The sequence below is a fragment of the Chaetodon auriga genome, chromosome 5 (genome assembly GCF_051107435.1).
Source record: "Chaetodon auriga isolate fChaAug3 chromosome 5, fChaAug3.hap1, whole genome shotgun sequence".
NCBI lineage: Eukaryota > Metazoa > Chordata > Actinopteri > Chaetodontiformes > Chaetodontidae > Chaetodon > Chaetodon auriga.
Genome location: NC_135078.1, coordinates 8,281,557 through 8,308,737, shown reverse-complemented (window position 1 = coordinate 8,308,737; position 27,181 = coordinate 8,281,557). Strand labels below are relative to the sequence as shown.

General features: G+C 40.3%; 1 protein-coding gene across 1 annotated transcript in view; it reads right to left on the bottom strand.

Annotated features, from left to right (window-relative positions):
• Positions 1-457: 457 nt before the first annotated feature.
• The window catches only part of prdm6 (PR domain containing 6), an 88,150-nt gene continuing 61,426 nt past the window's right edge, over positions 458-27,181 (bottom strand). The window contains exons 7-10 of the mRNA XM_076729884.1: positions 26,520-26,644; positions 17,184-17,559; positions 5,955-6,131; positions 458-749 (exon numbers count right to left, since the gene is read on the bottom strand). Of these exons, the coding sequence (XP_076585999.1) occupies positions 635-749; positions 5,955-6,131; positions 17,184-17,559; positions 26,520-26,644 (793 nt within the window). The 3' untranslated portion in view covers positions 458-634. The remainder of the gene's footprint in view (positions 750-5,954; positions 6,132-17,183; positions 17,560-26,519; positions 26,645-27,181) is intronic.

Below are 27,181 nucleotides of genomic sequence, written 5' to 3'. Positions count from 1 at the left end.
TACTTACACAATAAAACCAATATTTCTTGACGCTGAAGTCAGCTGACAAAATCAGTATAAATACTGACAACACCTGCACCCTGAGAAGGCCTACACTGACATTTAAAGTAAGCAATCACAGAATGAGTCAGAGGCGACAGACTGCTGCCGTAATCTAACAGGCTTACGTTGTACTTTTCTAATTGCTCAGTTTCAGTTTCTTCTGTGTGCTCATTAACTGTATCTGTAACTACTGATCAGTGTTCTGGTTTCACGATAGGAATATTACAGCAGATGGGGAAATAAAATCATTGAGTCAATAAATAAAAACTCCTCCTGTGTGCAAATCATGGAGGCGACTGTAAAATCATTTTTGTCCATTCAACTGCTGATATCATTTGGCGAAGACAGCATGTCCGCATCCCTGGACAGTAACAACACAATGGAGGCCTGAATCAGTGCGGACTCATGTCACTTTTGATTGAATCCCTCGTAAAACACAAAGCAAGCACTTTCAGATTCATCCGCTGCTTTTTTGTTTTTTTAAATCAGCAGTGTTAATGTGGATGGAGGGCCAAAAACAGAGAGAGAAAGACGCGTTTTCAAATTTAGCTGCCTTAATGTGGGTGTGGTGTCAGTATTTTTCATTCGGGGGTTAATCCACCTCGATGGACTCGCTGCTCTCGTTCACTGGTTTACACTCATTGGGCAGTCGCTGATGGCGGCTGAGCTGAGTGGCCTGTGTGAAGCTTCGGTCGCAACGCTCGCACCTGTCACACACACGCACGGAAACACACAAACAGAAAGAGAAACACACAAAAGACAGATAAGAAACAGTGATTAGTTTGAGAGTTTGTATGAAGAGAAGCTCAGAAAAACACAACACTGTGGAAGAGGAAGAGCACAGGACCACACAGAACAAACACACAGATGCCACCTTCACATCTGTCAACACACGTGGACACACACGTGGACACACACACACACACACACACACACACACACATATCTCCCTGTTAACTCTAATATCCAGTGACGGTATAAAGTGTGTGTGAGGCCCAGTGGAGCAGCAAGCTGTAATTGTTGCCCTGATCTTCACAACCTGACCAACAAATTACACACATACACAGGCGTGCGCGCGCGCGCGCACACACACACACACACACACACACACACACACACCAGGGTCCACCTGTCAATAATCCATCTAGTGGTCTGGGGAGGGTATTCCCATCTCACACACACTTAAACACACAGACACACACACAAGCACAGACATCTCAAGGCCTGATAAAGCAGCGTCACTGTCACTTTCAATTGAAAGAGAGAAGAGAGGGAGCTTTTAGTGTGAGCTGGATGGGGGTTAGGGGGCAGTTAAATGTATATAAATGTGTGTGTGTGTGTGTGTGGGGGGGGGGTGCTCTTCAAAGAGAAAGCTGTGTTGAGGTATTGGACTTAGCAGCCCTGAAACAAGACTAACATGCTGTTAGATAGATAGGAGGAGGGGGAGGGAGGGGCATGCTAGATAAGAACTGCCGGTTGAACAATCGGAATTTGAAGCTCTTAAACTTGAGTTTTTGCTCATTAAATTTCATAAAAAACAGAGATAAACTAAAAATCAGTCTGCTAATAATTTAGTAACCTGGTAAAAGTCAATGTTAAGTGTTAATCGCATGTGTTAAAACTTGTGTCAATGGAAAAAAAATCTGGTTAAAGTTAGATTTTTGCTGGAGACTTGACTTCATGGTCATACATAATTCATAATTATTTGGCATTTAGAGGCTAAAAGTAACACCCTTTGTCATAATACATTAGTTAGTACCAGGGATCACGTCAGCTGGTGTAGTACTTCGGCAAGCTAGCCAACGAACAGCGAGCTGTAACTTAGCTACGCTGTATAGATCAGGCGTTGGTTCCTTCATAACATTAGCTGATAGAGTTTGCAAACAGCAAGATAACCAATTTACCAGCCAGGTCAGCCCTGAGAGTCTGGACTAATTAGAGGGCATTATCCACTCAAGACAATATTTAGCGAGCTAGCAGTTTTCCCATGTTAGCAAGCAAGCTAAAGTTAGCTAACATCAGCACGCTAATATCACATTATGTTTCCCATGCTTTGCAGACATGGTAGCTTTGACTTTGGACTTTGTGTTGGACTCTCTGGTGCCCTGAAAGATCCACGACAGTTTTGGTATTAGTCAGTGACACAAATTTGAACTCTAAAGTTTGAACTAAAGTAACCACACTTTGGTTAAGTTATGTAACTATTTCTTACAGATAATTAATTTATTAAAAAACATACAGAGAGTAAGAGAAATCAATTAATTTTCTACATCTTCCTATCACACTACTGATTGTGGTGAATATTATAACCTTGCATGAATGCATCTGTTAAAGAAGGTTGGAGTATTTTTTAGTTATTACATGAAAGCCAAGTATTGCAGTTTGTAATTAAGTATATTTAAATGTATGTGTGAGACATCTTACAGTCTTGTACACAACAGCATTCGTTCTGAAAAGACGTTTAGCAGATGGACCTTCCATTTGAGTCTTTCTCATTTTGTAAATTTTCTTACAGCACAAGAAAAACAAAACAGAGCCCTGACTGAACTGAACTGCTCTGCCCTCAAGGTGGTCATTCCTGCTCTAATTCATCTGTATATCTACAAAACCCGCAACAGCGACTGACATCAAAGCTCCTCTGAAGCTTCTCTGTCACAGCAACTTATCCACCAGGACAGACACGAAGACGGTTCTCTGGCGCAACAAAGAGCGGAGCTGAAACAAGGCGGCTACAGTCCGCTGGCTATCGACCAGCCACTGTCTGTTACCGGACGAATCCTTCTTTTCTCAGCGGGGAAAAATAACGTTGAGCACTTTGTCCTGACAAAATGACAGAGGCAGCTTTAATCACTTTCCCTCAAGGATCAGTGAAGTTTCAGCTCACTTCTTAATCTTTTCTATAAAGGGGACAGGATGGGAAGTAAACAAGTACAGATTGTGTTCAGTCACATACTGATAGGACTGATGGGACCAGAAAGAGGCAGGGGGACGTGTACAAATCTCCATTAACAGCAGGGTTAAAATTTACTGTTGGAGCATTCAGGCAGCTGCTCAGACAAATCATCACATCTGTTTTTACTAAATCTGACCCAGAATCTGATGCTTGTAAGAGTGTTTCTGATGAACCTGCAACTTACTCAAGTTTTTCTTCTTGTTATAAGTTCTACTGAGTGAATATCTTTGATATCAATACATCAGCAATGTGAAAGTGCTGCTGTCTGTGCTGTACCCACTGACAATCACAACCACACAATCATGCAATCACAGCTTTTTCTTTTTCTTTTAGTTCATAGTTCTAGTTCTCCTGCTACAGTTAGACCGTCGCTCAGACTCTCACCAAACTTCCATTTGAATCCATTTTCTGAATCCACAGTACACAACCAACCTGGCACCAAAAAGCATAGAAACACCAACTAGCTGATAAAGATAGATGAGATTCATTTGTACCATTCCACCTTTAAGGCCATTCTTGGTAAATGTCCTGTCTTTTTCTGTAAAATGCTTTCTTCAGTAACAGCTGTTCTACTGTGTCATCTAGATCAGGAGTGTGATCCTCAAGAACCTCTGAGAGCTGAACCTCAAGCTCCAGCAGCTTCTCAGCTCTCTGCTTTCAAATGTGAAATCATCTGAAGTGAAATTAAAACTGTGGAAACTACCAAGAGGAAACACGGTGCATGTTCCTGCTCTGCAAGAACAAAAGCAGCTATGACATCTGAATATGCTGCTGAGTGAGAAAACTCCTTCAGGCGTTTGGTGAGAGGTTTCAGGACATGAACACTGCCATATTTCATGTGTCTTAGGTTTTTTCTTTAGTGCTAAATGTGTTGAGATTGAGAATGAGTGTTGCATGAATGTTTGTTTTTATATAATGTGTAAACAAATCTTGATTTCTCATGTAAAGGGATAATGTGTCTCTCTGAATTTGGGACTTTCATCATTCAACATTCATCAGGAGGACACAAACGCTCCAGTGGGATTATAATGTTGTTATACATCTGCTGGATGTGGATGTACGCAGTTGTTTTTGATCTGTTATCACTTAAACTTTACTTTCAGATGATGATATATAGGTGCTGTGTTTCTGTGCGTTTGAGTCATAAAAAAAAACAACAAAAAAAAAGTTGTAAAAGTAAGAAGAGTATAATGCAGCTACTGCATGTGCAACTCAAGTCCCACCAATCACAGGAGAGAAATCAGGCTTTTGTTCACACAGAAGGATGGAGCCACTGCTCAGAGATCAGATTAAACTCTTCAGACAACAAAGAACATACTGCATATACTCCAATGCTGAGCTTCAGCGCTACAGGAAGTCAAAAGTTTAAATTGTTGCAGTTTAAAGCAGCCCTGAACAAGCGGGAAAGACAAAGTGCTTACACAGAATACAGTAGAACAATAGAAGAGCGGCGAGAACAGCAGCAGCCGTTTGACAGGCTCCACAGTCCAGCGAGTCTCAGTGCTGAAAAGCTGCCGACCACACAGAATCCCTGCCTCTGTCTCCTCAGCGGGAAAATAAAGTTGAGCGTTTTCCTCCTGACAAAGTGACAGTGGCAGCTTTAATCTATTTGCCGCACCGTCCAAAAGGAGATAACTCCCCAAGGCCATCGATCCGCTAAAGATTTCTGACGCCCGTCCATGATTGTCTTTGTCCCGCTCCGCCTCCACTGAGACTCTGAAGTGCTGATGAAAAGGTTCGGGGTTTCCTCCGATTGCTTATTAAGAACGCTGATTTGCTTTAACCGGATTTCTCTCCGGCGCCTGTCGTTTCACTTTTTACACCGTGATCTCTTGTTCCTCTGCGCTCTTTATCTCATTTTCTTACTTGTTCTTCCTGCCCTTTCGCTCCCCACGTCAATGACAAGTTCGGATTCCTCTGATTGCTTATTAAGGAAATTAATTTGCTTCCCCCTGATATGTGTCCTTCAGATTTCCCACAACTCAAATCCCTTATTTTGCTGTCTTCACTTTCTCTAGTATCTCTTACTCTTTCGCCCTTTCCCCTCTCTCACCCTCCTGCCCTCTCCCTGAATGCTGACCTGTGTGTCCACTGGGGGAATCTTTATTGTCCTCCACCACTGACGGGATGACAGCATGACAACAGCAGCTTTCAGAAACCCCTAATTGCAGTGTGGCTTGCCCTCTATTTATATCAGTCTTCACCAAGTAAAAATGGAAATGAGCAATCTCAGGGTGCAAAGATTCATTACCAAGCTGCTAAGTGCTGTGATTGAGCCGCTTCTGTATTTACACTGAATGATGTGTATGCATTTTCACTGAAGCTCTCATCCACAGAGGATCACGATTTTCCTCAATGGCCAACATCACAGGAATCATTGGTAAGGAGAGCAAAGGCTTGAGGTCACAGCAGCTATGACAGCAGATGTAACAAAATACTCACATAACCACAGAGGGATCACGAATAATGGAAAAGAGCTACAACAAGAAAAAAGGTCCAAGAAAGGCAGAGCAGTTTTTTGTTTGTTTGTTGGTTTTGTTCCCCGAACCGGACCCTCACCTCTTTTGAGTTAAAGAACTAAAATGTCAAGAAGGAAGACAGATCTAGAATAAAGATTTCAAATTTGTATTTAAAGTCCCCAAAGGGCTCATAATGCTTTACTCTGTGCACATTAAAATATATTTTTTCTAACCTTCATGGTGAGGCTGCATGGGTTGTATTTGGATCACTTAAAATGAATTATGCAATATGTAGAGAAAGTGAGATCCCAGACAGCCAAGTTGCCAGGTGAAGCGGTCAGGAGGGTGTCAGTAGGTGGTTAAGAGGATGTCAGTAGGTGTTAGCTGGGTGTCATAGGTAAGTGAAACTGGTCAGGCTAGCCGGAGTCTGCGGCAAGCAGGCAGGAGGGAGCAGAAGGTTGGGTGGGTTGGATGGGTGGGGGGTACTCACTGTTACTTACTTGAACGGCTTCTCCCCTGTGTGCGTACGAATGTGGTTGTTGAGCGTTGTGGCACCAGCGAACGCACGGCCGCAGTATCCACATTTGAAGGGTCGATCGCTTGAGTGCGTCACAACGTGGTTCCTCAAATCTGACGGCTGAGAGAAGGACTGGGAGCAGTGGCCACACTGGTATGGTCTGAGAGAGAGACAGGTGAGAAAATAAGGGGGTGTGTTTGTGCGGCCTGTGCTCCTTCCAGGTCTTGTAGTGCAGAGCTGGAAGTATGATGGAGGTCTTGGTGGAACCTGGAAGATGCTCAATGATGCTCGGCAAATTTGAATACATGCTAAATGTTGTTTTTACGGTAATTATATTGTGATTGTGCTACCAGCTCTGATTCTTTATAGCTCTTGTTATATGATGTAATTCTATTATTGTATCCAGCAAAAAAGAAGACAGAAAATGGAGACCTTTGCAGATAATCTGTTTGCATTGGTTGCTTTCATATTGTATGTCTTTTTGCTGTTTGTGTGTAAAACATGTATTACTTTCTTTTCTACAGTTTAGGATCATGCACAGTAGTATGCAACAATTGTTTTTATTATTAAAATGATTAATAGTTTCTTAATGGAACATCACTGACCTACTGAAAGTCTTATTTTTATGAGGTATTATCTTGTGGAGATTAGTCATTTCAGTGGTGCAACATGAAAATATAAAGACAAAAGAATAATTCATTCATTCATTTCTTGTACTTTGTCGTAAAGATACTTGATAAGTTTGTCTTTATTACTGTCTGCCTGCTGTTGCTCTGTTTCTCCAACTTTTCTCCTGATGCAGTTCTTTTCTCATTGAGTTTAGCCCTTCCCAAATCGAAGACATCAGGATAGAGAGTGTCTTATATTATGCAGATTGTAAAGGCCAAGAGACAAACTTGATATTCTGGGCTAAATAAAGGTGACTGAATGCAAAGTAGATTCACAAATACAGCTAATTAGACAAAAAACTCATACAGAGATTAAGCATGTGGACACAGAAATAGACAGAGAGGCATGAGGCAAGGAACCATAATGTAAGGTCTGCAAACACAGATAGCCTATACATACACACATACACACACACATACACACACACACTCGCATGCACACAGCAGGAGACACTGCTCCGGTAACCATGGCAGCATGACCCTCATCAACAATGCAGGCCGAGATCATGACTGGACCATCTATCACTGTGTGTGTGTGTGTGTGTGTGAGTGTGTGTGTGTGTGTGTGTGTGTGTGTGTGTGTGTAGTTAGAGAGAGTAAGATAGAGACAGCAATAGAACAAGAAAAAAAGATAGAGATAGATATAAAGAGACTGAGTGTGTGAGTTTGAGTGTGTTAGTGTGTGCGTGTGTTTGTGTGTGTGTGTGTGTGTGTGTGTGTGTGTGGGGGGGGGTCCCAAATGGGCACTTGCAGTAGGACTGAACCAGACTGAAACAAACAGCCAAACAATAGCTGTGTGTCTGCTAATAGAGTGTCCTGCTTCCATACAGCAGCAGATCTAATCTTACACCATTTCTATTTATTGAGTCCAACACACAGTCTGTTATCATTATCTACTTATTTTGATTTAACTTCCACGACACTTCCAGTGTGATCACTTCCTGCTCATATCTTGCATCCTCTCTCAATTTTCCCTTATCATCTTTCCTGTTTCTATCCATTTACAGACATGGGAAACCTGCTCTTATTCCTAATCAAAATATTAAGAGGTAGCAATCTTGTAAGCATGAAAAATCAGGGCCATTTCTTTGTTACTCAACTCAAATATTCAGAGGCACATTATTCTATTTGCAGCTAACCACTTCCCAAATAAAGCATAAAAGGAAAGAAGCAGACAGTCCAGAGTGCGCCCTTATAGAAACCAAAACTAATGGTACGTTCAGACAGCTCTTGTCAAAAATGTTCCCCTGCTAGGAAGATTTGGCAACAGCATTTATGGAATGAAATATCAAATTCAGTAAAAGTAAAGGGTAACTAATACCTGTGTAATCTATAATGCATTAAATGTTATTTAAGTACTTTTATGGACTAAAAACATCATCGTAACTACACTTGCTCCTTGACCTTAATATAATACAAACAATAACACAACACTAATGGTCTGACCACCACCTCTAACTTATGACTGTGTTAATGAGCTTCAACCTCAAGCCCTCAAATTCCACAAAAGTGACTTCAGTCACAGCTGAGTGATGAAAGTAACTCCTTTTTTTCCAAGACAAAATGTGATTGTTTTTGATATTAAATTCTCAGTTTTTCTTCAAAAAATTATTTAAAGTACATATGTCTATTTTCCCCACATACTGAACAGCATTTTCACCTTACAATCCTGACGAATTTTAACATTACAGTCCTCTGTGCAGCTCTCATCACCATATTCCACATGGTGTAGGCAGGAATGTCTTTCTCTGTACATTACGTATCGTGCCTGTAAAGACATATACAGTATATGTCTTTACTTTACCTTGTTTGTCACTGTGTTCTCTTCTACCGTGTTAGTTAAAGTGTTTCTGCGGCAGTGCGACCGGGACAAAATCCTGTGTGCTGCCTGTAGTCAGAAAATAAAGTGATTCTTATTCTGAAACCAATAAGACAAAACTCTGACATCAGTACCTTACAAATAGGTAAACACCCCAGAACTAGAATAAAACAAATAGACCAACATCTTCACCGCTTCAATAAATCACAAACACCTACTGTACCCTGAGAGGATGTCGAGAACACACACACACACGCACAGAGGAAAGTAATAAGAGTAAAATAGTGTAATATAAAATCGAAAAATTCTCACTTGCAGTTTTCCACATAAAAGGCGTCTCGCCGTGGGGGTCGGTTCATTTATCAGCCGGCTGGTCTATAACTTCACGCCTCAGTGGGCCGCACCACTATTTATTAGGTGGGTTTTCTATGAAGAGCTGCATTGATTGTGAATAGTTTAAGTTGATGAATGTGTGGATATTATTTATTAAGGCAGCAGGCCGGGAGATTAATGCCCGGTTATTGTTTATTACAGTGGAGAGAGGAGGAGGAGGAGGTGAAGCATAAACACCTCCATCACACACACATGCATGCACACATACCCACACACACACACACACACACACACACATACAGGTATGTGCATATGTAACCAAAATATTTGTATGTACAAGCACACGCAAATATGTTCTTGTGCACAAATGAATACAATCTGCAAACTGTTGCTAACAATCACATGTAGACATGAATTACCACATGGTTTGGGTATTTGTACTGTATTGTTTAGTACATTGTACATACTCATAAAACCTGCAGCTCACAGTTCGACAAACCCTCAGACTAATTCACGGAACTTAAACCCAAGTTGTAGCTGTAACCATGACAGACAAGCAGGACGGGAAAAGATCCTCATGTTATCTCAAATGTATGAGGACACTGAGTCTCTTCTGTGGCACAAATACAAAAACACACAAATGCAAACATATATTCAGGCTGCGTCCATGTACCATTAACACGATGTGAAGTCCCCTCCTTCACATCAATAAGACAACTGTGTTGACACAGCGACGATCGTGATGCAGCGGGTCCCAGCAAAAAACACAACTTTGCCTCAACTTTTGCCACAACGACATCTGCAAATACACTGCACTGGTCAAAGACAGGCAAGCACACATTCCTGATCGATCACTGATAAAAAAGACTGTGAGCTGATGTCCTCAAACACATGGATCTGTCACTCAAAACAGATTTCAAGGTACCAAATCAGCAACCTCTTTAGTTGAGACTCTGGTTAGACTCTGGTCCAAATACAACAGAAAAGAAGTTACAAGTTGAACATATAACTAACAAATATCTCATATATTTATAGTTATATATGTAATCATATGAAATGTCAGAAAATTCAGAGGAGAGAAGGAAATCCTCATCCTCCGCAGCAAATGTTTTGGATACGTGCTTGTCAAAATGATCAAGTCTATTATCAACATAGCTGCATATTCATCAACTGATTGTTTCACTTTTTCTTTCACTCATATTTCAGCAGATCTTAAAGCTGATGATATAAAATCATGTCTGTTTTCTCTTTTGTTGCTAATCTCCATTACAAACAAGCCTGTTCCTCTTAGGCCGTTGCATTGGACAGCTAACTGAGCAGCATCTCTCTTGGTGCCCATTAGCATCACATAGTTATTCAGTCTGATGGTGTTACAGTCTGTTGACAGCACAGACAGCCACATATGTTCAGAGTCAACACAGCGACAGGCTAACAAAAACACAAAATAGACGCTTGGATTTGGTTCACAGGCAAACTAATAATACTTGGTTTGGAAGGGCGATGAGAGTAGAACTGGCTGCCATGTTGTTCCCAGTTTGCCCTGTCTGTGTGTGTGCGTGTGTGTGTGTGCATGATCTATAAAATTTGTCATTTTCAACACATCTGTGAAAAGCAGTTCAGGACAATAAACCTTGTGTGGCCTTTCAACACAACATGTGGTAACAACAACAGAGTGGGTGTCAACGTGTCGCTGTATGTCCGCACCTTTAACACATGAGCTGATGAAAAAGACAGAATGTGTGTGAGACCCAAACTGCATGCCAGCCAGCTCCTCACAGCTCCAGTTATTAAGACTACATGGGAATGGAGTTTCTTGGCACAGAGACACATTTTCATTTCATCAGAGGGAGGTCAGAGGTCAAGACGGTGGTCATGAGTGGAGAAGCAGGAGGTTTGGTTGTTGCATGTGAGGAACAAGTCAGAACACTGTCCGAAATCTTATTTTATGAAAACAAATGAAAATTTTCCACTAGATAATTTCAACTGTTTCCAACACAAATCAACTTGTTGGATGAACTCTGTTGAATCAAGCATCATTTTCTTGATAGTAAAGTCATTTAACTTGTCCTGCCATGTGTCAAGACACTGACACTTACTTCCAGCTAAGGATGAGGCTGATACTCTTCTTTTAATCAATCAAACCCATAAAGAGACCAAAAAACAAGTGTTATCTGTGGCTGACATAATCTGTACAACACATCACTGACACCCAGAAGCTAGTGAAAACAAATTCTTAAATTAAAATCTCAAATGTCAATATAACTTGTAAGGTGACGGGTGAGCATCATTTCTAGATGAATATATACATCGTCTATTAGGACTTTGCCTCAGCAGCAGTTTGGCTGCGTAATGGAAAATATAAATTATCACTGAGAATTGCAGAAACAGAAGTTGCAGGATGAACGAAAGTAAAAACAAAACAACACTGGATCACTAGCAATTTGCAATAAGCATCACAGACACAGTGCATTCGTGTGCCCTGTAGGTCAAACACTGTTCTTAGCAGAAAGAGGTTTTTGAGCCTTAAAGTTGAGCCTGGACGCAGTGAGTCTGTGTGTGATTGCAGCATGCAGTGATGCAGAATGAAGTGTGTTGATTGACCCGTATGGAGTCGTCTAATCCATATGGAGTTATATCTGTGCTGTGAGGACGACTCTTCTGTCCGCCGCGTATGAAGACATTATTCCCCCGCGACCAGCAGCTATAAATCACTGCTCCCGTCTCATCAATACACAATCAATGGCTCTCTGAACACACTCACTCACTCACACACACACACACACACACACACACACACACACACACACACACACACACACACACTGCATGTGCGTGAGCAGACATGTGCACAAATAAAATGACTGGTAAACTCCCATAGAAACACATAAAACTCCTTCATCTGCTTCTTGCTCTGTCTCTTCCACCACATCCATGTTTCCCTCTCTCTTTCTTCCTCTCTCTCTTTGACTGTATTGACTGAGCTATTAAAGCAGAAAGCTCAAATTATGTCTCATCAACCAGTTGAACTCATCAAGTGAGGCCAGAACGACAAACCAAGCTAACAGCCACTATCATGTCATCACAGCGAGTGCTGTGTTTGGATTATGGGTATTATAGCTTATGAAGAAATTGCAGTCATTAGGGAGAGTTTATTATCTCACCATACATATGTTACCATACATTGCCATACATTTTAACATGTGAAGGGTCTTGTGGCACCAAACAGAGGCACTGGACCCAGCCACAGTAAAATACAACAAAAGGCAAGAGATGATATCTGATAGCCTGCTGGCAGCCAGTTGGTCATGCTTTAAAAATAAAGTGCCATAACATTAAAACTAAATAAATAGATTCATCAAAAAAATACAAATTAAACAAAATCAGGTCCAATACAGCAACTGAAACAGAAAAATGGGAAATTTATATTACTAACAGCATTACACAGAGCTCTACTAAAACCCGTTAAAATGCACTCGTATGCAGATGTAACACAAAGTAGGTTTTTATTATAGTGGCAAACATGACAGATACAAATAGACTTTGAAGGAATTTCTACAAGCCCGTCCATCAAAGTGATGGATCATTATTAGTTACTCCTTCGGCTACACACTGAAAAAAGAATAAAGTCATTTCTCAACACATCTGTGAGTCCAGCAGGGACAACACACATCTGTGTTAGTGTTAAATGCAAATATGTCCTCACTGTTGGGTGATAAATCTCCTAAATGTCAACTGTTTAGCAACAAAGAGAAACAGTCTTGTTTTAGCCTGACATGCAAACATTTTGAGTTAATTGTGTTATTGTGAATTTTCTCAGCTCACAGAGCGGCAAGTCAGCCTTGCAGGTTTGGATTAGATTTAACTCTATATGGATACACTTCAGTCAGATGTTGCTGAATATCAACAATGCTGATCTCACCTCAAAACTACCAGTGAGTTGAGCAGTTAGCCCAACGGAGAAAAGCTCAACTAAAATCATTTAACAATCTCTGAGAAAGACGAGCAGATGATGTAATTAACACTGTCTTAACTATAAATAAACTGAGTCCATCACTCAAATTTTATAAAAGTTGATCCAGTCTATTAATGTGTCAAACTTCAATCAATCATCATCATCATCATTTCGTAATGGCAAATGTGAGTCTTTCCTTACAAGGAACAAAATTGCTTGCTTGTGAATCAAGCTTAAAATATGAACACAACACAAAAAAGCAGATCATTAGAGTCGATCACTGAAGGCTAACTGGACTCAACTACAATCCTTCAACAAATGACCTTCAGTAAACGCTCACTTCAATGAAAACTGACAGACATTTTTGGTAGATAAACAAAATTTAACCACGATTGGATAAGTGGTGATGACTCAGTGTTAAGTGTCTTGGGAATTTCTACTGTAGATGTTAATTAGCATGTTGGAAGCCACACTGGAATCCCAAAGGTGTAGGTGGAAAACACCAATGTCAACACTAAACGTCCTGAAACTGCTGCTATTCTGGAGGAACCTCACGTCTTCAGTGTTTTGCACCGTCACATTTGGTCAGACTTCCTTGTTATTTCACCTGAATAAGCCAAAGGTTGCATCTAAAGTGGGGGTCATCTTGAAGTATATTTTACTTGTGTTTGAGTAACATTGCACATTTTGCTGCCAGTCCCAGATATTTTGTAATTATTGTATTGTACGTGTGCATGATTTACCTGCAAAATCTGACTCAATCAAGGCCTAAATGCTCCTTATTATTCTGTATGTTCTCAGAGCACAAGCTCCACCAAACATTGCAAGCACCATTAAATGAAAATATCATCATGAGAATGAATCCAACATCACTGACATACAAGAAAACATCAAAATCGAAAGCTTTTTCATTCTCATTAGTGGGAAGACTTATTTCCTTGTCAATTGTCTTAGTTCAGGGTTTCTAAGATTTTCCAGTGATAGAGTTAAACATTTAACACACCACATTACTCATTTGAGATTATCGTAGTCCTTACACAAGTAATAGAGAATGTTGAATGTTTAATGCATCACTGGAAAAACTGAAGAACAATGTGCTGAGGCCAAATCATTGACAAGGCATTGCTGGATGGTAAAAACAAATGACAAAATGAACATTTAATTCCTCTATAGAGTCAACTCGATGATGATACACACTTTCAATCAGCTATAAACTTTCTGTCCTTTGATAAACAAGCGTGATTATATCCATATACACATACATGCGTTATTCATAAACAACATCAGCCACCAGAAGGAGACCTGAATCGTGAACACTGGAGATCAAAGTGCTTAGCAAAAAATACCCCATTTTCAGTAAAAGCACTAATGACTCTTTTAAACACCAGCACAGTAAACACATCAATCATAACAGCAGTGGTTATTAATTGTGTTCATTGCAGTGGTTTATATTGCGTTGCTTTCGTAGTCCATTGTTGCTCTGACTTTTTTCCTGATTCATCACTCATCGCCATCACAAAAGTTAAACAGTATCCTGCATCCCGACACCAGTTTAAAACTGAAGCGAAAGCACTTCCAAGGCCTCATTGACGTAAACAAACTGCTCTTCTGATGATGGATTCTGTTGAAATGACACAGAGGGGGAAAAATGACACGGAAGACGAAAAAGTTCAGAAAAAGAAACACTCAGCAGAAAAAAAAACAAACCTAAAAGAGATGGAGCTGAGAGGAGGTGTGTGGTGTTTTTTTGAAGCTGATATAAAGAGCCATCAGTCTTCAACTCCAAATGTTCCCATCAAGTAAACATCAATAAATATGTATGAAGGGAGAGAGGGAGAATGAGAGGGGAAGGGAAGGGAAGAAGGGAAAGAGAGGGAGGCAAATGGTGGAAAAGCCAGACTCCTGTACTCACAGAGCAGCTATACTGGTTCAATGTCTAAAGACTGACACATGACTCTTCGATGATAATACAAATAGATGACTAAATCTAGTAGAAAAACAAAGGGTATTAATGTGGCAACAGCATCAATGCTCCTTGCCATGGATGTTCAACCATCTAAAACCTCCTTGAGGACCGCAAAAACCACCTAAAGGACTCCTTCAACCTCCTAAATGACCATTAGCACCACCCAAAAGACTGTACAACTTCCTCTATTACTGCCTGCCTCCTCAAGGTTCCCTGAATGATCACAAGAACCACCTTAAGGACTCCTCAATGACTGCCATGACCTCCTAAAGGACAACCAGAACTCCTTACAATAATCGAAGTTGCTCCTCAATGACCACAAGGACCCCCCTAAACCACCACTAGAACCACCTACAGGACACAAACAGGACCACACTTCTCACTTAAAGGACCTGTAAGACTTCCTCAAGGGCCACTGGAACCAATTGCAGAACCTCGTCTGAAACTCATCTTGTTTTGTGGCTCCTTTACATTAACACTAACTAACTGTCACTAACTGAAGACCAAAACATTAAGAGTCTTAGAAAAAGAGTGTGGTGTTGTAGTCAAACAACTTAAGCTTTGATGAGGTTTTGACAGTGCTTTCATGTTTGCATACGGCTTAGGTTCATGGGATTTGTGGTTGTTGAATGCTTGCAAAAAATAACTGTTATAACTGCCTCTTAGAAACACTAATAAAGGAAATTCTCAATGGGAACATGCTAGGGCAAAGGCTGTACATGACGAATTTCAACTGAAGCTGATCTGACTTCCCAGTTTAGTCCGATGATTAGAATATTTTGGGGGTTCTTCAAAAGTCTACTCTCCTACAGGTTTTTAATATGGTGCAGCTTACCATGCTGTCATCCTCTGGGGTTCTGTGGACAATGACAATTTGAATCAACAATTGCCTGAACAATTAATCGCAATATGGTCGTGTGCAACATCCAAATGTGATTTTTTTTGATAAGCTGTCACAAAATGAAGCACTGTGGTGCTACAGAGATGCCAAGGCCTACAAATCATATCACAATTGCAGTATCTGTAAAAATAATGGCAATATGATTTTTTTCCTTTGCATATAGTTCAGTATCATCAACATTCAAGTGGAAGCCATTGAAAATATGTTGTCTGGCTAGGGCCAGAGCAGGACTTGAGCTTTTTATATCCGCAGAGTGATGCTGTGATGGGCTTACTGGTCTAACTCCAGTCCACATCAGTGCGAGGAACAGTGCAGCCTTGGAGCTCCAGGACTCAGGTCTGTTTGGCTTGTTCAGCTGAATTTTATCTGCTCCTCTGTCCCATAAAACCTTCCTATTGACAGGCAGCTCCACATCGACCCTCCCTCCCTCCTCCATATCCAGCCCACATTTTTCTTCCCTATGAGTATTAGTTTATTGAATAAGTGGCATCTGTTTTCCTGGCCCCGTCACCGTAAGGCGAGGTATTTCTCACTGACGCACAGCACTGATTTATACGCTGCTCTGACTCTCCCCGCAAAAAATAAAGCTAAGCAAAAAATTTCCAATACATCCTCTGTCCACCCAACACACACACGCACAAATACACACAAATCTCCTCTTCTTCCCTCCTTCCTCCATCCATGCTGTATATAATTAAGTTGGCAGATGTTATACACTCTCTAAACACTTTTACACTCTTTTCGAGCTTATCCACAAACTCCCACTTTCTGTCACACACTAATGGTGCGATGATGAGACAACCAAAGTCGTAAATTACAACTGAATGTCTGGCTCGTCAGCTGACTCTGAAAAACTGTAACAAGAGGTTTAAAAACTTGAATGCTGTCTCATGTTCAGTGTATTAATGAGTAATCCATATGAGTATTCCTGGCTTTATTATAAAAATATATACAGGTGCTGAAGTTGTATAAGTGTCATTTATGCTTCCATGATTCCATAATTTTATTCTCTTATGCCATTAGAAGTTACAGAGACAATTTTAAACCTAGCTGGAGTCTTGCATTAAAATATAATATAACAAAAATATTTGGGAATCGATGGCTGTCTATGCTATACAAATTACACTTATCCAAAATGCTTAGCAGTAAAAATCTTGGTCTTGGACGTGGTCTTCATTTTGAAGCACAGCAACAGCCAATAAAACAGCGTGTGCATCATAGTCTGAATGTTTTGTAATCAACAATTTGCACAATAGGGCACAAAAATTAAATAGAATGCAATGAATTGGGCTCTGGACTCATATTGCAGCAGTGTGAATACAACACAGTTGGCTTGATCTGGTGATTCTGTTGAGAAATTTGATGGATGATTCAAACTTTTTTGGAACTACAGACTTATACTGGGAAGGACATGTCAACATTTTCTTCCACAACAATTCATCTAATCTGTAGGAAAACATCAAGAAAACCATCTTTTGTCTCTGTAATAGTTTTCTGGTCGCGATATTCCATGTAGGGGGTTTATCCAGCATCAGCATTCATACAGAAATAATCTTAATAGATGCTGTCTTACCTGTCTGGATTCTGCGGACAGACATGCATCTGCAGCAGGATCCTCTGGGTGAAGGTTTTGAAGCACTGGCCACACTTCCACAGATGCCAGTCACTGAATTCACTGCTCAGCTGGCTGGTGGAGGTTGGGCTCGCCAGGATCCGCTGGTTCTTTGACCCCAATTGGCCGAAACTGGAGTCCGACTGAACCGCGACCCCGACCTTGTCCAACAGGGATAAATTCCGAGAGCAGGGGGAGTGGGGGAAGACCATGGAGCGCATGAGGGCGGCGGTGGGGGTGGAGGAGGAGGAAGACGAGGAAGGTTTGCCATTCTTGCTGAAGGATTGGAGAGACTCCTGCCTGGTCATGGCCTCCACCACTGTGCCTGGGACGTTTACTGGACACAAAAAATGAAAAGACAGAAATGATTTGGTGAAGCAGTTAGTTGGTGGTTTCAGTGTTTCCCCTTCCACTGCCTTCAATTCTTGCCCTGTATGTCATGACGTTGGTTCACATTTGTTCGCTGCTCTGTGTGTTAAGGTAGCCAAGCAAGCTTTCCCTGTATTGCTATTACTGGACAGATTTAGGGAGCAGAGCAGAGGAGAGACAGGTGAAGAGAGGATAACATTACTTGAGGTGACTACAGCTTGTCACGTTACTGTAAGTGGAAGAAAAGCTTCTGAACAAGAGCAAATTCTGAATGTAATCTTTCTCAAACCAAAGATGGACAGACATCAATCCAAAATGAAATTCAGGCCAAAATATCTGTGGTTTTTAAAGACACCCAACATGTGTCTGGTGACAGTGGATGATAGAAGCTGTGCTGCTGATGGGAAGGAATCTAGCTTTGGCCAGAACACTAGCTGCTCTCCTGCTGTACAGACGGGTGGATCAATTGACCCATTCTTAGTTCAAAGCAACTCTTGAGGTGGCCCTCTACATGTCTATGTTTTATCTGTCACCAGGACACATTTTTGTCTGTGTGCTGTGTTTGATGAATACAAGTAATTCTGATTTTGCTGTTGTGATGGAACCAGAAAGCCAGCCATAATGTCCTAACTGGGGCCAGATCCGCGTGGCTAGCCCAGGGCAAACTGCAGCTCCCACTACCAGTGCATGAATTTATTACGGGTCTAGTTAGGCTGTTTGGAGTTTGGTAGTACAGTTACAGTGACATGCTGTTCTTCTCTGACCACAGAAATGTTTCTCAAACTATGGTTACAGTTCAGGGCCCAGGCGGGGCCTCCTGCCTGTTTCTTGGGGGGGGGGGTACCACATGATAGCAGTTCTGTAGAATTTACTTGGACAAACCCACAATGTCAACTGTTACTGATGCTATTACTATTGTAATAAAGGATGCTGCTACTCTTAATATTATTACCTCTGCACTTACTTACTACTACTGCTACTACTACTGCTACGATGACAATGGATACTTTAAGAATACTGCTATTATCAGAAGACCAATTACTTTTACTACCTCTGCTTTGGCTTCTACAATTACTTAATACTATTTCCACAACCAGTATCAGAACTAGTGCGAGAACATTAAGAACAGTCTTACTTTGAGCTGTCCATATTTTATTTCAATTATTGTTTTAATTATTATAAATTGTCCTTTGTGTAATGTATTCTTAAGGTTTTTATGTTGTGCTCATAACTGTATGTGTTTTGTGAGACACTTCTTATTTCTGGGAGTTCTGCTTTGATAAGTGCTTTGTAACAAAAATATGAAAACAGAAGACGGCAAGATAAATGTATTAGGCCGGGTAGATGAACAGATATAGGATACAGAAGTGTTGCTGGTGAATAAAACAGTCAAGTACAATGACATTAAAAGGAAAAAAACACAATGTATAAAAGTGTGTAAATTAGATTTTGGCTGAACCAGCTGATGCCAGCTGTCCTCACTTGACCCAGAATTCAACTGTGTTCTGTTCTGTGGTCTGACCAACTGACAGACCTGGACTTCATAATCCTTCATTATGTTTCAAATGACATAAAAAGGGCTTGTCTTACTTTAATTCACTGTGGATGGTTTCATTTTTCATTCTGTAAAGCTGGTTTGTTTGGAAAAACTTGGCATATGGACTGGCAGGAAGTGGGATCATCTGACTTGCTCTTTCCAAAACTAGCTTTAGCTTTGGTTCATTATTTTGTCGTTTAGTTAGAAAGCATTCTGAGGGGCCAGCATAGAAGAGTCACTATATTTTTCTTTTTTTTTTAATAACCATGTTAAACCAGTCCAACACCTCTTAGAACAACTTTGCTTCTCTAGGACCCGCAGTACATCTGAGTGTTTGGATATGTTTAGGAACATGCCTTGCACTAATCCATGAAGACTATGTTGTCTTTGCTTTTGTTTTTATTCTCCTCACTCTAACTTTGCCGTGCTGTACATCAGCAGTGGAGTCATCATAACCATTTTCCATCCTTCATCAGCTCAACTCTGCCATCAGGCCACCAGGCTCCATTGATTCTCTAATAACCTTATGAGGAGATAATTACACCATCTGTAAGTTGCCCGACGGCACTATCGACGCCCACGTTACGCGCCGCTCGCCAACACTTAATTCATTTTGCAACAAACATCGCACATACAAAAAATGCAAGTCAATACAGTTTGGGCTGTGCATGAAATGCATCATCGAAATGGGAGAATTATGCAGATGCAGTTTGCAGAGTCTGTGTTTTCTTTCTTTGTAAAGGGTGTGTTCTCATCCATAGAGGTGTGACAAGAATACAAACTGACCACAGACTCTGATCTCAATGATGGAGCGAGTGCAAAGTTTTAAAAGCAACTTTTCAAGCCAAAAGGCAGTAAGTGTTTGATACTTGGGTGGAGTATCCCTCGACCCTCGATCTCTGCATCAGCCTCTCTGTTCATCTATCAGTTCAAGCCTCATTTTAACACTCTTCCTCCTCCTCCTCCTCCTCCTCTCCTTAATGAGAACCACATGACGACCCCTCCCAGCCCATCCTGTGTTTTATTTTTTGTTTATATCTGCTTCTCTTTGTCATTTGGTTTGACAGCATGTACATTACACTTGTCAACACAATGAAGTCTAAAAGCTCCACAGAAAACACAAAATTGATTCGGATTGTGGGATGGAGTCACACTCCTCCTGAAAAGCATGTGTGGACACAGACTGGAGAAAATAAACTTTTATGTCCTCAAAATCAAAAAGATTCTTTCACAATCTGAGCAGAACTGAAATGATCTTTACTCACTGCTTAGAGGAACAAACAGCAATGAGCTGGATAAGTTGCATACATGACTGAACATGGAACACAATCACATTGATCACAAAATGTTATGCTATACTTTAACACTATAGTTTTGATCATGCTGTGCATTTGTTGGGAATTATTTTTATTAGTGAATTCATTCTGATTTGGTGCTCTTGGGTCTTGATTGAAAATAAACTACTTTGAGTCAGTGTATGGTAATGACAAAAACATGTCACATCGGGGCTAAACTCTGGCTCATTGATGTGTTTTAATAGTTTCTGGACAACGATGGAGCTCGATGGCACAGAAGAAGAAGACGAAGCAGACAGATCAGACTTTGATATACACACAATACTTCTTGGTAGCATACATTCATTGCCGGTTTGGCTCTGCGGTTGTACTTACATTTATACATGTATTGTTATACTGACATCAATAAAGTGCAACAGGAAAAAGTTTGACTTTGACCCCAGAGATTCCCCTGTTTGTGTCTGTGTTTCCTCTAAATGTGTCCCTGTCTTCTGCTCTTTATTTCTATGAAGTACATTTCAGATTATATTGCCAAAGCACTGTCAGTAATCGATGATGATAAGTTACCAAAGATGATAAAGTCTCATAAAATCAATACAGGTAATTATAATAACGGCAATAATAATTTGTTAAATAAAGAAGACACGTGAATACGAAGTACAGAGGAGTTTACTGCAGAGGTGGACAAAATGTCTGCTTCACATATATTTTCCCTCTCTCTGTCCTGTCCTCCTCTGAACTCATGCCTCCCTCTCTATTTCTTTTAACCATACTTCTCTTCTCTCCTCTGTCTGTCCTTCAAACTTTTTACTGAGTCCACTCGTGTCTCTTTCTATATCGTCTTTGTTTTTCCTGTCTCCTCTCCCACCATCCTCTACTTCTATTTTTCGCTTCCCTCTTCTTTTGCCTTCATCTCTCCTGTCTTCTACCAGTTTCTTTTCCCTCCTTTCTTCTTCTCTCTTCTTCTCCTGTTCTCACTTCACTCTCACTGCTTTTTACCTCTTCGTCTTCATCTCACGTTCCTACATGCTGGAGTGCAAGTAGTTAAGAGAATGGAGAGGAAGACAGAAGAACGTGTTACAGAGGATAAAAGGAAAAGAAGAGGAAAAGAAGTAGAGGAGAAGAAGGATGAAGAGACAAAGAGGACATATATGAAGAGGAGACAGATTTTTCCTTTTCTGTCAGTGCACATGTTGTTGTTGTTAGGCAGCGGCCGGGCTGCGCAGCGTCAAGCCGACAGGCTGTGATTGGATGGAACGTGCATGAGTAAACAACCACAGGGTGTGTGTGCTTTGATAGTGTGTGCGTGTGTTGGGAGGGTGTGTGTGTTTCTCTGTTGTGTGCTGGCGTGTGGTTTGGCTCTAATGTGTTCTCTGTTTGTCTTTATTGTGTGTGTGTGTGTGTGTGTGTGTGTGTGTGAGAGAGAGAGTGAGTGCTCATGTTCTGTGTGTATTTATGAGTTCTTGTATGTGTATGTAAGCATGTGTACAGGGGAATGTGTGTTTAAAGGAGTGTGTGTGTGTGTGTGTGTGTGTGTGTGTGTATTTGAATTGACTTAAATGAATGAAACATTACTGTCAATTTTTTGGCATCTTTATAAAGCTGTAATTCAGGCTTATTCCAGCTAGAATTTCTTTACATTATTTTTCCCTTAATTTTCTGGATTCAGTCTTGAATGAACTTCTTTAGTTTCATCTTATTCAGTTTAAATCTAAATTAGAACAAGTGCAACAAAAGCATTTTGTCTTCCTCTCTGTTCCCATTTTGTGAGTGAGGATTTGTTCCATTCATTACTGTTTGTTGAATTTCTAACTGCATTATATATAATTATTTTAATGAATTGTTTCCATGATCCCATAACATGGTTTAAACATTAAGGCTTTTTTTGGCCTGAATTATTTTTTTCTAACTAAGGTTTCTTAAAACCTAGAAATTCAACCACGACTGCATTTTTACTCACCGGTGAGTTTGTGTGTCTCCCTAAATGCTGCATGATCCCTGTTAGAGTAGGTTTGGTCATTAAACTGTTATGTACAGATGAACATCTCCAAAACTCACTCAGGGAACATGTAAGGTGTCTCTGCATTTCAAATGGTGGATCTCAGTGGAATTGAAATTCTGACCATGTGATCCAGGTATAGAATACTGATGATCTGTGTAGTTCAAAAAGCTGCCTGGTGCGTTACAAGTTTTACTGGAAATGAATAGTCTCAATGAACCGGCTGCTCCACTCCTGCCTCCTGTGGCTTCAGATTTGTGAGAATGTGGTTGCTGGTTAAAATCTCTGGACTTACACTGATAACAAACAGTCTGTTTCTGCTGCCTGAGAGCTGTTTGGCAAGACACTGAACTGCAGACTGGCCCAGAGCTACATGGTGACCAACAGCAGAACATTTACCTGAAAATGCAAGCATGTATGTATTTTACCTTCCGTATTTTCAATCTAAATACGCCTTTAACACAATGTGTCACTGTGCTTCAAGCTTGTTTAATAATGAATTCTGAAAATATAAAGTCATTGTGTGAAAGTGGACTCTGTCACAATTTAAGTCAACGTCAGGTGTGGTGTGTTTATAACAAGAGAGAGGATGCCAGTCAGAAGGATCTATTTTACAATTTTAACCCATTTCCCTTCAATCTTTCAGTTTTTTTCTTAATGAAGCAAACTGACTAATTCAATGGATGGCAGACATACTGACACACACACACACATCAATTATGTCTCTATCTTGGTTTAAAATGTCACAGAACGGTGTTATTTTCATGCAGCAGGTTTGGGATTTGCCAAATTCATTGACAGACAATTCATGGGTTCTGACATGTTAAATTTCTGTCACTGGCAGGGTGCACATTGTAGCACCCAAATACAACAGACAAGTACAGAGGTACAGAGAACTGTGGCTCTACAGGACAGTTTCCAGTCTGAATGTGCTCTGTTGGCGCTTTCTGCACTGATAAAGGTCAAAACTTTAAATGTCTGTTCCACTGAGGACACAAAGTCACAGTTCTGCCATCTCCAGGGCAGAGTTTTGACATCACACTCATCCTTTGTGGGCACAATCAGCAGATAACGATGCCACGGAAAACCCAAATGCAGTTAGTAGCTAAATGTCCTTAATTTAGAGCAGAGCTGCTGTCTTTCAGTTTGTACAAAAGAAGCATAATCTAATTTCACTTCATTTGGATGTCAACAAGCAAAAGCAAATTCTCCAGTCTTTCGTTGCCTTCTGCCAGTGTGTGTAGGTATACCATGTATGTGTGTATGTGTGTAGAACTGTGTGTTTTGTACATCCATGTTTTTGAGGACTACAGGGATAAAGACAATTTAAGTCATATATACAGTTAATGAGGACATTTTGGCAACTTTTATTGTTTGAGTTTTTGTTAGTTGAAGCACAGGATTTTAGTTTGTTGTGCTGGCCTTCAAATGATGAATGAATTGACAGCAAAATCATCCATGTCAAACTGATAGATCCCTGGATTCTTCACTCTGGCACACCATATTACTTTAGCATACACACAGTATTACCATATGAAACAGGGACTGAGGTATTTCAGTCAGTTAGTAACAAACACACTCTGGTAGACATCAGTGTGCACATTACACTACATATATTAGCTATGATAAGCAGGCAATGTGATAATGTTTGGGACTTATAAAAACGATCAGTCACATAAATAAAGTCATTATTTTTATGGACTGACGTGCTGAACAAATGGAGATTTAGACCTGCTAAAAGTCAAAGGATCACCAAAGTCATTAGGATCCACCCTCTGAGGACCACAAACTGTCTCTACCACATTTCATGTCAATCTATCCTGTGATTGTCAAAATATTTTACTTTGTGTTAACATGTTGTACAAATCAACAGACATGCCCATCACTTCAGCCACACAGCTACTGTGGTTCACACTTCTTTTGTTTAAATTAGGAAAAAGGTTTTGTTAGTAGTGTACTGGCAAAACAGGTCCTCCTAAGCATAGTAATACAACTCTGTGTGTGTGTGCGTGCGTGTGTGTGCAGAAGCTGCCACGGTCCTGTCATGATGAACGATGTCATGTAAAAGAGTCGTTCCATCTGTAAAACAAACCAGTTTGTGGCCAAACGTCTCTAATTTGCAATCAGCACGATCTCATTTAACTGCGACTCTGTGAAAGATGAGCTCCTAATTCAATTCATTTCAATTTAGATTCCAAAGATTAAAACTCCTTCTTCATGTTTTGTTTTTTAGCTCCGTAACTGTGTAAGAAAAAAGGAGTCCAAGTTTGTTTTTCCCCCTGCAGGGAGTTACTCTGTCAAATCCACAGAAAAACAGTTTGAATGGAAAAGATATAAACAGGCTGACTGAGCAGAAAACTGGGGGAGATATAAACAAAAATAAATTAGTGACAGAAATAGAGAGGACGGACTGAGGGGAGCGAGGTGGAGGAAGAAAGAAGAGACAAAGGCCAGGAAAGACAGAAAAAAAAAGAAAATGGACTGTGACTAACAGAGACGAAGAAAGACAGAAGAAAAACTTCACCAGCATTCAAGAACATTTCAACCAGCTGAAATCACCAAAATGCCAACTTTGAGGAAACTTTCACCAAACAGCTTGACTTTGAGTGTCATACTAGCATCTGTTTATAAGCAGTCTAATGTTTATAAAACCTTTTAAGACTGTTTTACAAATAAATATACGGTAATTTAAGTCCAATCAGTGAGTAAGGCGAGCAGCTGAATGTAACAGGGAGCATTATGCATGCCTGGATTTTTACACACTATAAAGCTTAGTTTTTGTTCAAGAAATTCAATTTTTATCAGACAAATTTTGACAAAAATGAAACAAGAATCACAGTAAATGTTTATACTGAAATTAAGATCTCAGAAATTCAGAGTTAAGACCATTTTGTGACTCTTAAACTAAACTAAAATTAAGATACATGAATATTTTGCCAGACACACCATAGTATTTTCTTCACTACAACAAGATAGAAACTAGAAGAGACTCAAAGATTTACCAAAAAAACACATGAACAGAGAGCTTGAACAAGTGACGGTAAAACACAAACTGCTCCTTTTAGTCATTGTATGAACCGTTTCGACAGGACTCTTCTTCAACTCTTGCCAGAAAAGTAATATATTTATTCAAAATGAGTCATTTGATTTTGTAACATACCCTGAAAACTGCCAACCCAAACAAGAACCAGGTGGACTAAGACTGAGTCAAAACATGAACATCACAAAATTGGAGTTATGAGGTTTTCATGAATCATCAGACATGAGATGGACTAAAACGGACAGTCCCAGTCAAAAGATGGAGGCTCACATATGTGTGCACTTTTGTTTGCCGAAGAAGAGGATGCAAAGTTTGGATCGAGAAACGCTGGTGTTACAGCGAGGAGAGAAACAGGGAGAGAGGGGCAGCACGACGACACCAGGCCACAGAGTGCCCATGTTTTAGCAAACAATAGACTTCTTCCATTCTTGTTTTGACTGGCTCAGTTGGTCAGACAAATAAATCAGACAGTGGCAAGTTTGTGAAAAACCTGCCTTCACTGCGTTTGTTTTTGTGGCGGGCCAAAAGCTTTCTTTTCTCCAGTCTAAGAGTTTAAATACTGTCGGTAATGAAATTAGAGCGCCATCCAAAGAAAACTGCAGCTTTTTTCCTGCACACAGACCAGTTGCAGAGCCAGAACATAGATTTTACAGTCACATTTACATCTGAAACATTTGGCTGGTGGTTTTATCAGCGTTAAGTGCCTTGCTTTAATTTTTCCTACCTATTCAGCTAAGATAAGACAAACTTAATTGATTGCACACTGGGGAAATTCACTAAATTCGCTTTCTTGCTCAAGGACACTTCAGCAAGACATACTACAGCAGTTGGGAAATCAAACTTGTGACCTGCTGGAGTTTTAGAAGAGACAATGTAATCTTACAACACTAAATGTCTTGTTTTCTTTCGCATGGGTCCATAAAATCAAGGATTATTTTTAGAGCTGTCATATTCATATTTTGAAGCTGATGCTGATTAAATATAAACAGAGAACTCCAACATAGAGAAGCCAAGAAAAAAAAAAAAGAAAGACAGAAAAAAAGCAGTGTTCTCTCACAGTTTTCGTCCTGAGCGATGCACTGCAGCGGGATACCGAAGAAGGAAGTGTAGGAGTCATTGTACCAAACCAGCAGCTCTGTGCCTCTGGGGATATCCATACACGCTCTGTAGAAGATACAGGACCTGCAATAAAACACAGAGACATACGCATTTCATTTGAAATGTGCCACAAAAACATAGTTTTACTATTGTTATTATCTTATGGATCTTGCAAAACATCAAATACATCAACTCATACATCAACTCATGTTCAACTCATGCTTACTTTGTTAGCTTTCAGACAAGTTATGCTTTTTATAGGAGCCTATTTTTGGGCCTCCTTTGAAGTTTATTGTCACTCAGTTAGGTGTTTGTGCTTGCAGTGACGGGCAAGCTTGATTTGGAATAGTCGGTGCCATCTGTTTATTTCTCTTGTGCAAAAAATAAATAAATACATAAAGTGAGAGAGAGAAGAAAGAATAACAGAAGACACACATAAACATAAGAAAAGCCCCATTGTTAGGTTCACATTCGTTGCTCCTGCATGGCTCAGCTGGTAGCTACCGATGGCCATGAAGAATACCCCACAGGCCTCTGTGTTATACACCTGACAGCCAGGCCTGACAGTCAGTGCATGAATTACAGTTTCATGCAGCAGAAACTGACGTTAGCCCAACTAGC